This window comes from Xiphias gladius, chromosome 6 (genome assembly GCF_016859285.1).
Source record: "Xiphias gladius isolate SHS-SW01 ecotype Sanya breed wild chromosome 6, ASM1685928v1, whole genome shotgun sequence".
NCBI lineage: Eukaryota > Metazoa > Chordata > Actinopteri > Istiophoriformes > Xiphiidae > Xiphias > Xiphias gladius.
Window position 1 is genome coordinate 27,920,120 of NC_053405.1, and position 14,156 is coordinate 27,934,275.

The 14,156-nt window shown below is 40.1% G+C and overlaps 1 protein-coding gene across 6 annotated transcripts in view; it reads right to left on the bottom strand.

The window, feature by feature from the left end:
• Positions 1-316: 316 nt before the first annotated feature.
• nlgn1 (neuroligin 1) overlaps positions 317-14,156 on the bottom strand; it is a 288,702-nt gene continuing 274,862 nt past the window's right edge. For all 6 annotated transcript variants that reach the window (XM_040128689.1, XM_040128687.1, XM_040128692.1 and 3 more), the window contains 7 exons: positions 8,820-9,005; positions 6,925-7,191; positions 6,475-6,836; positions 4,869-5,029; positions 3,044-3,200; positions 1,226-1,303; positions 317-913 (listed from right to left, as the gene is read on the bottom strand). In XM_040128689.1, coding sequence (XP_039984623.1) covers positions 317-913; positions 1,226-1,303; positions 3,044-3,200; positions 4,869-5,029; positions 6,475-6,836; positions 6,925-7,191; positions 8,820-9,005 — 1,808 coding nt within the window. The remainder of the gene's footprint in view (positions 914-1,225; positions 1,304-3,043; positions 3,201-4,868; positions 5,030-6,474; positions 6,837-6,924; positions 7,192-8,819; positions 9,006-14,156) is intronic.

Genomic DNA, 14,156 nt, shown 5'->3' on the forward strand with positions numbered 1-14,156 from the left:
GAGGTTGCTTTTCTTCAAATCCTTATTTGTATTTTTTTCTTCTTGTCTTTTATTTTTCTACAAAAACATAATTATTCTTTTTTTCCTCTAGTCCAAACCCCCAGAAATCTGTTGACTATCCGTTTCCTCAGGTATTAACAGGGTGTTGTACAGTCCCAGTGTAATTCCATGTGTGTCTGGCAACTCCAGGCTGGCATTTCAGCTCCTGACATATCTCTGTTTGTCAGCATGTTGGCCTTAAGTCCCTGCTACCGCAGTGGCATTAGCTTTTTACTTCAGCCATCAGAGTCCTGCCTGCATGGGTGCATCCACAGGGCTATACCCGGGTGGTGGAGTGTGAGTGTGGGTGGGGCAGGGTATTATTCTGCCCACTGCTGGGGAAGGTGTTGAAAGAGTGGAGCGAGGTAAGTCCCCCCATGGTGCTGGGGATCATGGTTATGGTATTTGGCGTCATGAGCGGGATGTCGTCTGGTGAACGCCTCATGGCCAGAGTGTAGTCCGGTGGGCAGGCAGTTCTCAGCACCACATCGTGCGGGTGCAGGGAGTCGCCCACCCCCCTGCACTCCCGGTCCAGGTCTGAGTGCTGCTTCATCTGCAGGGACATGATCTCCTCCTCCTGAGTGTGGGCTAGGTCGTTGGCGGCACTCCGTTGGGGGCTGCAGCGCCTATGGACATCATGCCGGCGCTTGTCCTTCTTGTAATAAAGCGCGGCAAAAGCCAGAATGTTGAGGAAGAGCAAGGAGGCTCCCACAGCAATGGTCACTGATAACTCAGTGGAGTAGTCACGCTGGTCCACCAGGTGTGGCTGGTTGTGGCTGTCCTGGATCTCAGTGGGGAACGGAGTCGGGTTAGGGCGTTTGGTCACAAGAATCTTAGTCTTTGGGGTACGGTTGGTAGCCTCTGGTGGAGGGATCTGAAGACAAAAGTAACAATTATCTGGATATAATTGATTTGTCTGATAAAGTTCAATCTGCTTTGTGCTACCACAATCTTCAGGTCAAATGTTTGCCTTGATGGGATAGCAAAATTTGCTGTGATGCAAGTTTAGAGTCTGAAAGATTTTTTGACCTACATTGGACATTTGATGTTTTTGCCCCTTTTGCACCTTAGAATCATGTTTTGGGTGTGTTTATCCTTTCTAATGTAAAGATAAAGTAAAACTACTCAGTGACAAAGGTAGTTCATTTTTACAAGCAAGAAGAGATATAGATGAGTTACTACCAACCTTAGTGGTAGTGGGAATGAGCTGAGTGACCTCGTTGAGGCTGTGCAGATGAGGAACCAGCTCCAACCACAAGTTGACCTGTGGAGAAGAGAGAAAATATTAAGTGGGAGAAAACAAAGGGATGCAATATACAGTATGAGACTCAACAATAGGGCAAGACTGGCATCCTTATATGGAGTTTGCCTGGGCTCACTGTACCTAACATCGGTAATCCTGGATAACTGGTATCAAAAAGTTATCATGTAGCTCTGTTAACTCTGGGCTGTCCCGGCAGAGAGGACGCACAGGCTGCAGTTTTAAAGGAAGTAGAAGCGAGGCAATCGAGCCGGGATCCAGGCCAGGCTAAGAGTGGCCCCGCACAAACCTGCTGTGACCAAGTTTTTTCTCGCCAGTGCCTGCTCTCCCGTCAACAAACTGGACAATATGAGAATACGGATTACCAACCATCTCATGGATAGCTGCATTGTAGTGATAACTGGGACCTGACTGCATGAAAACAACCCCGACTTAGCCATGGAGCTAGCAGGCTGCACCCTCTACCATTCAGACTGTACATGTGACTCTAGTAAGAAAGGAGGAGGGGGAGTGAGTGTGTATATAAACATTAGTAGGTGCACAGACACCACTGATATTCAGAGCTAATGCTTGAATGCAGACCTTTCTACCTGCCCAGGGAGATTCCCAGCAGTTTTCATCACAGCCGTCTACGTCCAGCCCCGAGCAAATGCCAAACATGCTATGGGCAAACTATATGATGCTATCAGTAGACAACAAAACAGGCAATTGGAGAGTATTTGTATTGTGGCAGAAGACTTCAACCAGTCCAGTCTTGGAGCTGACAATAAAACAAGGAAAGAAAAAAAAAAAAAAACAACAACAAAGAACAACAACAAAAAAAGAAAAAACAACAAAAAAGAAAAATTACCTGGAGCCCACAAAATCCACCTATCCCCCCATCTCAGACACACTGGCCATATGTCCCTTTTCCCTGACCCAAACCTACACATCCCTTATCAGTAGAACCAAACCCCAGACAAGGACAGTGCAGATCTGGACAGAGGGAGCCTCATTATCACTACAAAACTGTTTCGAGGACACCATGTGACAGCACTTTGAACATTCAGACACTGAGCACCACACCTCCACAGTATTATGGACTGCACTTATATAGCGCTTTTCTAGTCTTATTGACCACTCAAAGTGCTTTCCACTACTGCCACATTCACCCATTCCCAAACACATTCATACAGCGCTTTTTACACACGCACACATTCACACACCGATGATACATCGGAGGCAATTTTGGGTTCAGTATCTTGCCCAAGGACACTTCGACATGCAGACCTAAAGTGTTTCCCAATCAGATACCCTGGTTCAACAACATAGTGTTAGTGCTGCTCAGAGCCCAGGAGGTAGCAGATCAGGAGACAGCCCTACAGAAGAGCCATGGCTGACCTAGACAGAGGGATTTAAATGCACCCCCCTCCAATCGACACTTCCCTCCCTGACCAGCTCAACACATTCTTTGCCCACTTTTAGGACAGCTCCAACAAAAGACCAGCCATAACCATCAGCACACCAGAGAGCATCCAGTCACTAACTCTCCAGCACTACCAGGTCAAGCGGGCCCCACATCGACATCACCATCAACAGCAACAAGGCAGCTGGGCCTGACGGTGTTCCGGTCCATGCACTGAAGGCATGTGCTGACCAGCTTGTTGCTGTGTTCACTAACATTTTCAACCTGTCACTACAAAAAGGCACAGTTCCACAATCAACATCAAAACAGAAACTGAATTCAGTAATATCTAACTGTACCTTGTTGGCACGGTAGTGCTCTTTGACTCGGGGTTTCAGGCCAATGTGGAGGTAAAGCTGATCTTTCTGGTTGTAGCGTGTCCATGCAACTTCTTCAAAGCGATTGGGCTTGGTGTGGATAAACTTGGTGTCCTGAGGGACAGGCTGGTTTGGGTCACTGAGAAGAGTAAAGGGAGAAAGGGTTTCCTTTGAAATAATTCAGAGAGAGTGAGATCGGCTGATGGTTTTATGGCAGAACAGTATACAAGCCCATTTGAAACAATGCAATAGTAGACATTTTGCCTTCCCATGGACAATACAATCCTCTCCTGGCCAATCAGTAATAGTTATGTCATCTTGTGGTTGTTTACTTTCGGGGACAGGAAAAACTTAACCTAAACTAAAGTTGAGGTTGACCTTTTGAGACTCGACTGTCTGGTTATGAAAATTTTGATTTTGACCTAAGTGTAGCATCTCCCTCAGGCTAATCAGTGTAATTATGAGAATACTGGAATTCAGTGGCGAGATGCAGCCCTAGGGTTCCATCAAATTTTAATCCACAGTGTCTGAGATATCACACCTGATAAAATCAAAAAAGGTCAAAAGGGGTATTATTGCTCACAGATGATTGGTTTTTCTAAAGATTCCGAGTGAATGAAAATGCATTTAGATAGCTGATAATTTCAAAAGTTTCCCTGATATGAAGTTTTATTCAAATGCTAAAAAATTAGCACATCAAAGTTTTTATATTATGGGAGTGAACCTATTTATATAATATACTGTAATTGTATAAATATATTAATAATTTATGTGTGAAAAAAGGGTCCAGCCTAGGAATATGTTTGAGTAAAGATGCAGTTCAACCATGCGGATATTTTCCATAAAGCATATGTTTCAGTAGTTGCTATAATTAAGCCATAATATCACAAGGCTCATTGTAAATGCATGTCAGCCCCATATGAACGATCCCATTGTATTCAGTATATACAGAGGAGCCTACAGAGCATATCCGGCATGGGATCCTGTGTTAAATAGACCCACTTACACTTAATCTCAGCGAGAAGAGCTAGCCTTGTACTGTATGGTGGCCCATTCAGACTTACTGAGCGCCCCATTGTCTGAGAGCAGCATATGGAGCCAGTAAGACCTAATCAGGAACACGCTTAACCATTCAAATTGGTGGTATAAATCTCCCAGGTACAGGCATTCCACGTCAATTTGGGGTTATATATGTAGATCATTAGTGCCTTTCTGTTCCCCTCAGGGCTACTGGGCAGTGCACAGAAAGCCAGTGTCCTCTCCTTGCACTCTCGAAAACAATTATCACAATGACTATATGCTGAAAGGCAACATGGGACAGAAGTGGGGAAGAAAGATTTTAATTTTGTCCTATCGAGAATGTCGCTCTTCAGGCTACAACCACCAAGAATGTATCTGAAGATATGTAGTGGGTATCTGCATAGAATACCAATTACACTAAATTACAATCACATAAAATAGGATAGCTCAATTCATTAGTCCTGGTCATCAAAACAGAGAAAACACAATTACAATGAAATTATGAATTAGTTTGTGGTCTTGTAATGGTAGCTGCATGTTGATGAACTACTTTAAGCATGACTGCAGATAAAATACACACAAAAATGGTTTAAACAAGCATTTGGCTGACCTTATTATTTGGCCATCCTTACTAAACTTAACTTGGACTTTCAAACTATCCTACAATACATCTGAATTAAGTTATGAGGCTTTGTTAAGTTATGATGGTACTTTTGGTCCTTGCGGATAACATATATAAAATGACTTGTATCGACCATTAGGAGCAACATACGTATTATCATCATACCCTGTCTTGGCAAAGTTTGTCCAGTAGGTCATGACTACGGCACTGAGCATCACGTCATTCTTGGAGAAGTTGCAGGGAAACAGCTCTGTTGGTCCAATCATCGGTAGCCCAAACACATATGGGATCTCATCTCCATGAGCTGCATCTGCCCACGGTGGTACCTATTCAGCAGCAGATGAATCAAATCAGATCAGTATTAATACATTTATGTGACAGATACAGGACATTAAAAGGCATTATTTTTGGTGCTGACACACAATGTATATGACATGTACAAACAAAAAATCAGATCAAAGAAGCTGGGAAAATACAATATTTTTAAGGAATTTGACAAGTTTTTAATATTATTTTGCCTACCATGTCTGGCCCATTATTCAGTGTATTACAGAGAGAGACGATGAGAAATAAAGGGGTAGCGCTGAGAGAGGAGGAAGGCTTTGAGCTGGATTTTAAACAAAAATATAGAAGTATATGTCACAAGCTGTAGCGTATTGGATAAAAAAATATGCCAAAAGAAAATGTGGAGATTTAATTACCATTCCTCACATTCTTTCAGGACTGTATAATTAGTCAACGCAGTACTGTATAAGCAAAAAACTAAATATGCATAAAGGAGTTATCCAAGTAAAACTAGGAGAAAGGAGTGTTGAAGTCAATTGTAGAAAAAAATAGTCACTTCTCTGGCTGCCAACTAGTCATTTACAATAATGTAATTGGAAAGAAACAGACTTTTTGTTGTGCCCCAAGGTATTGTCTCTTTGTCCTGTAAAGCAATCTGTCTTCATGTCACAAAACAATTAAATATCGTGCTCTAAATCAATCTGAAGCAGATTTCTTCCCAAATCTGACACAGAATAACTCAGTCTAAAACTTTGTGTGGAGGCCAATACAGGCTGCCTGATTTTCAGTAAAGGTCTTGTTGGTTAACATTTACTATAGAAAATTGTGTACGTCTTGTGTTCAATGATTCTGTTAGTAAATTCAAAGCCTCAAAGTGAGTATAAACAGAACAAAATGCAAACTTTAGCCTGCTAGTTTCCTCTAGATGGCGCAAACTGAGGCAAAGACATGTCCACATGAGTTGAGAATATTTGAACCCTAATACACCACTTCATGAATGTACAGAGTCAATGGGTCTGGACAAAAATATCAAAAGAACTGGAGTTCTGATATCAGTTCAGAGTATACAGTCACAAATACAGACACACTCCACACACACATAATCTGTGCATTAGCTAGGAAGTTCTAACAAAACTCATTCAACTGTTTCACACAGTTGACGCAGCCATCAATAACCACAGAATCAGACCTATTTGAATTGTCCAAATCAGCGATGTGAGTTCCAGAACCAGGCTACTTGAAAGCGATTTCAGAGTTGATACAGTAACTGATGTGAAATTCTACAATTACTAGAAGCACCTTTAAACATAAAATTTACTCTTTATAATCTACCTGTTTGATCTCAGATTATGGCTTTGTATGGTTTTGTCTCTGTGAGCAGTCCCTGAAAGCTTCAGAGACAAAGAAGAAGCCAGCCATATTTTGCAACTTTTATCATATAATAACGATCCATGAAGTTGATGTACTTCTTTAGCCAGAGACCCACCTGTTCCGTCTGACAGTGATGGTAGAAGGCATAGAAATATGTTGGTGACCCAAAGCTGGAGTGCAGATCAGCGGTGGCAACAGCTGGTGCCACCCACTGGTGATCGGTGAAAAGGGCCAGCAATGTCTTCCGGCGAGTCTCCGGGTTGTGCCTATCAGCCCAGTCGGTGTACATGAACTTGATGGTCTCTCGGAGGATATCTTTACCCTCTGGGTAGCCATAGAGGTCATCCACAAAGCTGGACACGGCGTAGTCAAAGTCATTAGCCTGGACGCCATTTTCGTTGTCCACAATAAGCTCGACAAACTTTAGGCCCTCACCCTGGTTCACTCCCAGCATAATATCATAGTTGAGGAACTCACCTGAAAAAAGATTGCAGAGATGTTTGTCAAAGCAAAAATTTAGGGTAAGAACTTGGAAATTGCTCACTCAAGCAAGGTGAATTGATACCTTGCTCCATGAGTATCTGAGGGTCATCAGGTATAACATCTCCATCGATAACAGGTCCAAAGGCGATGTGGTAGCGGGCTGGCTGGATGTCTTGATCTACTAGCTCCTTGTAATGTTTTCTCTGCAGACACACCACGAGCTCTACAGTGTCCTCCAGGTTACAGCCCACCTTACGGGCCAGCATCCGGGCATACTTAGCTGGCTGAAAGCTGACGGCCCAGCTGGAAAGAGCCGTGCCACTCTGGGCGATGGCCCTCTGGAACAGGCCTGGAGATGAAAAAAGCAGAGGGAAAGGGAGGAATGAACCAAACAAATTATGATTCAATTATGATTCATTAACTTTTTCAAAAACTCTTCTTCCTCTTTTTCCCTGCTTTGTATACCCACAATCCACCCCAACCACCTCCTTGCAACTCTGCTGATACTGATTAATGTAGCGCTTCATTTATTACAAAAAATAAATGGAACCTGGGATTATGTTGCCATGACAAAAAATTACAAAACAAAATAATTGGGAGAACACTTTAGTATCACATGAACATAAGTTTTGGGAGACAGGGTTGAAATATTTATGCAAACAATGTAGAGTCATCACATTTTGAAAACCACATTTAAGGATCAAGATACTTTCCATGTTACAGTTCAACGATCACATCATTTTCCTGCAAATTTTGTAATGTGTGGGTCTGACAATGAAATTTCAGACAATGAAGAAGGCAAAGGTCAAAAAGACAACAGATATTAATTTTCAATAGTCAGTTTACAATGGAATGTCTCCATTCTAAAATTTTTCTTTATCAAAACTCATTAAACAACACTTCAAACCCACAGCCAGTATAGTCTACAAAATAACATTTTGATAAAAAGTTACAGAGCCAGTAGCCGTCTGCCAGCAGACAACATGCTAGCAACTTGCATGTGTTTTTTTTTTTTTTCGAGTTATGTTTGCTGTAGACTACAGTGGCCAGCTGTTTTAAGAAATTTCATAGCGTTAGTTGATAAAGAAACAGTAGCAACAGCCTTATCCTTTAAATGACTTTCACTCCACAGAGTTAAAGTTCTTGTTTATGTTGGTGCTATGTCAAACAAAAATCTCTTTCATTCCTTCATGTAATGTTTCATATAACTTACTACTTGACTGTCCATGAGCACAGTATTGATTATCAGTGAATATTTTTGTTTCCCCTTTGCTCTGAACAAAATAAACACAATAAAATGTATGTTAATGTTAAGTTAATGTTAGTTAATATTAATGTTTGTGGATTTAAACCAAAAAAAAATTAAAAAATAATGTTTTATTTTATTTTATTTTCAAATGTAAAATTTAGAGAGAAAAATTTAGAAGGAAACATTTTTTTATTTATTCATGTATTTTTTGCTCCCAAGGCGCTTCTATTGCAGGGTTTGTATTTATCATGTTTGTACAGTATGTGTCTACCTGCCTGCAAAACAAGATTATAATCCATCAAACACCTTACAATTAATTATAATTTAGTTGCACTGACACCAAATACACTTGAAGCAGTTTATTTCACCTCTGGAATGTTTTCTCTTTGTTGGTTTGGCAATGTGGAAACAACACTATTTGAACACGGGTAGCATTTCGCAGTTGTAGTTAGTTGAATGCAATAATAGCACCTTCTCTCTACATAAGAACAAAAGGCTCAATTCAAGACACAAAATCATACATTTTCACATAAGTAGCCAAACAAATTAAAAACAGCATCTGCGAAAACTAAATTGTGAACTATATTGAGTCTCCTCTGCACCAAATGCCCGCATTACTAGCACGCATTACTGAGGTGCACATAAAGTACCACACACGTACTTAAATGTTCATGAAGATCCCATCTGACTTTGATTTTTACCTTTGGTGGAGTTGCTCCACCGGTTGCCCTCAGAGTAGTGAGACAACGTGAGCAGGTTGACACAGGAAGCTCCAGCGCCTGAGCCAAACACAGTGATACGTAATGGGTCACCGCCAAAGGCTGCAATGTTCTCACTAGTCCAACGCAGAGCCTGGATCTGGTCCAACAAACCGTAATTCCCTTTGGCTGCCTGGTCACCTGTACTCAGGAACCCTGCACGAGAAGACAAAAAACAGAGAACATGTTAGTTAGGGCCTATACTTCTTATATTGTTATTAGTGTCTGAAGCAGAAGGGTTCAGGAGCAGTAATATTACTTCATCCATTAACAACTGGCATTAAAAAATATATAAATAAATAAAATAATTGTAATGACAAATGGTGTTCCCTCTTTCTAAAATTGTATCCATAAATATCAGTGTACACCATTTGTTTTTAGATAAGAAAGGACATTGATTTGTGATCATTAAAAGCAAGAGAGGTTGTAATGGTGTAAGAAAAAAAAATACTCAAATAAAAAATGTATTGTACAGGGATTTCTTTTAGAGAAATAGGAAATGAATGTCTTTGTTCAGTAAGAAGCCCTACATAATCTGAGTTACATATATACATAAGTATATATATATATATAAGTTCAAAGCAAATTCAAAGCAAATGTAGTATTGATTTAAGGAAAAAATACACAAGTTAGGTCATAAAGTTGTAAGAGCTATAACAAGCAAACTCTACAAAATGAATTTAATTTAATTTAATTAATAGTCAGTTGTAACAATTTAAGAAGTGAAAAAAGATAAGAGATGAAAAGTGACAGGATACAGGAGGGGAGTTAGTGTATGTAGTCATGTGACCTAAAATAAGCATTTTTTGTCTCTGTAATTTTGTACCCATGAAATAACTCTGTAGCTATGTAATTAACCGAAGCAGTACCCTACCAGTTACTGGTTTTATGTCTAAATTTTCAACTTGGATAAATAAGGTCAACCTGCATAAATAGGAGACAGCGAAGTAGAAAAGATGAGTTAACACCAATATGGCCTGAAATGGATCAGCAGATACAGTTACAAACGGTCTGTGAAATATTTTTGAAAAACTTTTATTTTTCTCATATGGAAAAAAAATAAAAAATTCATAGATTTACAGTTAAATATTCCCCAAAAAATGAAAATTGAATACCATCAGGGACACAACTATTTCATTTTTTAAACTTATTTTCTTTTTGATCTCTTTGATTAAAATAAAATAAAATAAAAAATCTACTTTTAAACCATTCGGGCATAACTGCCAGTAGATAACGAGGGACATTGCTCTGTTGTGCAAGGAAAACCAACAAGCCTGACTGTTTAATAATTTCCTCAAATAAAACAAGAGTTATTACCCCATGGAGCCACTTAAAGTGTGGATACACTAAATATAACACACACAGACTCTTTCTGGAGAAAGCCATATCTAAATCTATGGACCGGCCCATTGGGAAAGAAATATGAACAGTCACAGTTGTACCTGTTTTGGAAAATAAACCCCTTTAAATGAAATGTTGGTAATATTCCTTTACTGGACAGCAAAGTTGTGCACATCCAACTACATTTAGTCGGTAGGTAGGTCAGAGTTGGACAAATGTTTACAAAGGACAGTCTGGGTTAAACTTTTACTGTTCACGATAGTATTCTCTTGAAGAGTAATCTGGCTAACCTTGGAAATTTGTTTAAAACCTGTCCCACTTGTGTTTCGTTCCCCTACACATTTCTTTTTTTAGCAGTGTCTCCATATTCCAAGATTTGAGCAAAGAACTTGGGGAGTAAATGTTGTTATCAGCAATAGGGGCGATGGCCAAATCTACAAAAATAAGACCCACGTTGTAATAAACAGGAATAAACTGCAACTGAGTAACACAAGAAGTAATGAAAAAGCAAACATTCATTCATGCTCATATGATATGTTAGCCAGCATTACAGGTAATTCTATCAATCCTTACAAGAGCCCTTATAATCAAAGTATACCAATGTCCTTAACAACAAAACCACTTCCTGTCCAGTCCAACATCAGCCAAACTCCAGCCCCACCTCCACCTACATCCCGATCCCCAAACATTTTTTTTTTTTTTTCCTGATCAATTAAACCTCTCAGGCACTTCCCGGTCACTACGGCTGCATAAAGATCCAGTGTTAGCGAGGTATGAAAGAACTAATGAAAGTGTAGCCACAGGAGAGGTCTGGTCTTTTAGAGCAATTCCGTGTCCACCCCCCACCACCATCTCCACTACCTCTATCAATAGCTCCCTCCCCTCCGATTTCCATGCTAAAAGCTCCATTACCTGCCGTAGGTGTCTAGGGAGTCCCCCAAGCCTACCGACCTCACCCATGAACCGTCCCCCTTCACATTGCACACTCACGTTTCATCCCCTGACCTCTGTCCTGTTCTTATTCTCACCAGTGTCCCATTGTGTGGCTAAATGGAGTGCTCATTACTTAGTAACAGTCGACATTACAGTTCTTTTCCGCAGGGATGCATGCTCCATGTATGCAGTAATGTGTCTGAGGAAGTATAGTACATGCTCCTGCAATAGGCTGCAGGAATGATGTCGTCACTTCATAACTGATCTGTGAACAAATATCACACATTTTAGTCCATCTCGCTAAGGTAACAACTAGTATTAAATTCTCCATCATGAACAAATAAAGGCCGATTAGAAACATTGAGAGGTGGTGTAATTTTATTTCCTCAGCACTAATTCAATCAGTACAATACTGAGTCATCTACCCAGTCTACTGGAGAGTGTGTCTTTTTAAAAGATATATTGTTTTGACACGGTATTTCATACAGTTTAATTAATTCCATTGTCTTCTATTTCCCATTCCTTTGTTTGCTGTGAAGCTGTCAACACAGCTCCAGGCTTCCTGCAGATGTTTCAGATTAAAAGTCCTACAGGAAAGGGAAGGAATATGACTCGAGAAGCTTTTATTGTGAAACACTTTGCAAGAGAATGGAAAAGCTTAGTAAAATGGGCAGTAGCTTAAACTAAAATATAAAATGACTGGGTTTGAGTGTGACTCAGGTTTTTGAGTGTGACATGACTGAGTGGTACTGATGGAGTTAGTGCTGGGGATATGATTATTATCAATAAAATATGTCAAGAGAACATGTCAGTATATGGAGGAACTGTTGAGTTTGCCATAGCACTAAAGAGCTTCAGCAGAAAATTAAATCAGGAACAGATAAAAGAAGGAAAATTAGACATAAAGGCCTGTCTTTATATAAGCCTGTTTCAAATAAAGACCTGGTTATCTGTAAAATTGAGGTACCTCTACTGGAGAATTCACAGGAATATACAGTATTATTCAGAATGTGTCATTTGAATCACTTCAGATTAAGGACTCTACAACACACAATACAAAACACAAGAGGTATCAACCATTTCGACAGTAAATATGTGGTTGATCTGCATCATATTAATCCTATCCATCATGTCAGAGGCAGACAGCAGTGGGTATGTTTTTTAGTGGCATGGCAGTAGGGATGGCATTGTTCGGTCGGTCCACCACATCTAGACTAAAACATGTCAACAACTACCGAACAGATGAAACGCTGAACAGATGGAAATTGGTACAGATGTTCATGTTTCCTCAAGGATGACTCGTAATCGCTTTGGCAATCCCCTGACCTTAAATCTGGCACCATCATTCTCAGAAACTTTGGGTTTGGACTACACACTTCAAAGGTAATGACATTCCCCTCAACTTCAGCTATACTTTGTGTTACATGCTAATCAGCATGTTAGTGTACTGGCCTCCTAAACTAAAATGTGAACGCGATAAACCTTACATCTGCTAAACATCGGTATGTTAGCGCCGTCATTGTAAGCATAGTGGCATGCAAAACACTGCTGTGTCAACATACAGCCTCACAGAGCTGCTAGCATGTCTGTAAAAAAAAAAATCTAATTTACAGGTCTAACCCACCATGTGTGTAAGATTCATATAAACTCACAGTGTATGGTAAACCATTGTGAGTGTATGTTACAGTATCTGATTATCATAGGCATTTTTATTGCGGATTACAGAATATGAATTGATGTGAATGTTATTAGATGTATTTAAGTACGATAGCACATGGGATTGTGATTATAATAACCAATATAGTATTTATAATTTATTGATAATGTCAGACAGGGTCCTCTGAATGGTGCTTAATTTAATTATAATTCTGGACTTTTTTAATTGAGGTACTGGGTATTAGGGAATCAATTGATAACGTGTCTCGTAAAGAATTATGCCAGAGCCATATAAAGGGTACACACACAAACAGACAAATGCAGTAACAAATATGTTTGTATTGTATTCGGTCATGATGACATCAGTTCACAGGTAAGCCTCCTGCTGTGCACAATGGCTCTCTCTCTCTCACACATACACCCATGCTTCACAGACATACACTATTTCATACCGCTGACTTGAATATTCAGATTTTCTCACAAACAAATACAGTACATTTGCATCCACACACCTGTGGACAGACACGTCCCTTGGCTGACTGTTTAATTGACTTCATTCATGTTCCATTCCCTCTCCGCTGGCTTATTTATTTATTTTTTGTGTTTCTTGATCAAAGCCTAATCTGGTGGAAGCAACAGCTGCCATCTACAAGAAAGATTTTAATTGATTCAATTTAGCTGCAGTGCAATCACAAAGAGCGAGGCAGGAAGAATGATTATCAACGACAATTGTGGGGCAGCACGGAGGGGCTGTGTGACACACACACACACACACACACACACACACACACACACACACACACACACACACACACACACAGACTTGTTTCATTATCCCTGTGGGGACATTCATTGATATAATGCATTCCCTAGCCCCTTAGCGTAACCTTAACCATCACAACCGAACGCCTAAACCAACCCTTACCCTAACCCTGACCTACATGTATTTCTAAGCAGTCTCTACCTGTTGGGCCCCCACGGGTTTGTGTGCATTCAGGTCAGCGTCCCCACCGGGATTTAAAAACAAATACAAACACACAGATGCACGATCGGCCCCAACATTAAAACTGGTAACTGGTTTAATGTTGTGGCTGATCAGTGTATGGCGAGATACAAGAGCGAAAAATTTGCTGACACAGACGCAGATGTAAAAAAACTCACATGGACATTTCTTGCATTATGTTTCATTCACATTCTTTACCCCTTACTCTAATTTAAATCTAATCTTGATTCTGATTTTAAGACTAAAACCGTTCAGTCCTAAACCAACAAATTAATGAGATACTGTACAGGCAAAATAGCCCCAATTTGTAGTTATTTTCTTTGTATATTCCTGATAGAAAATTTGGTCCTTCTAAAGAAGAAAATGGAAGAACG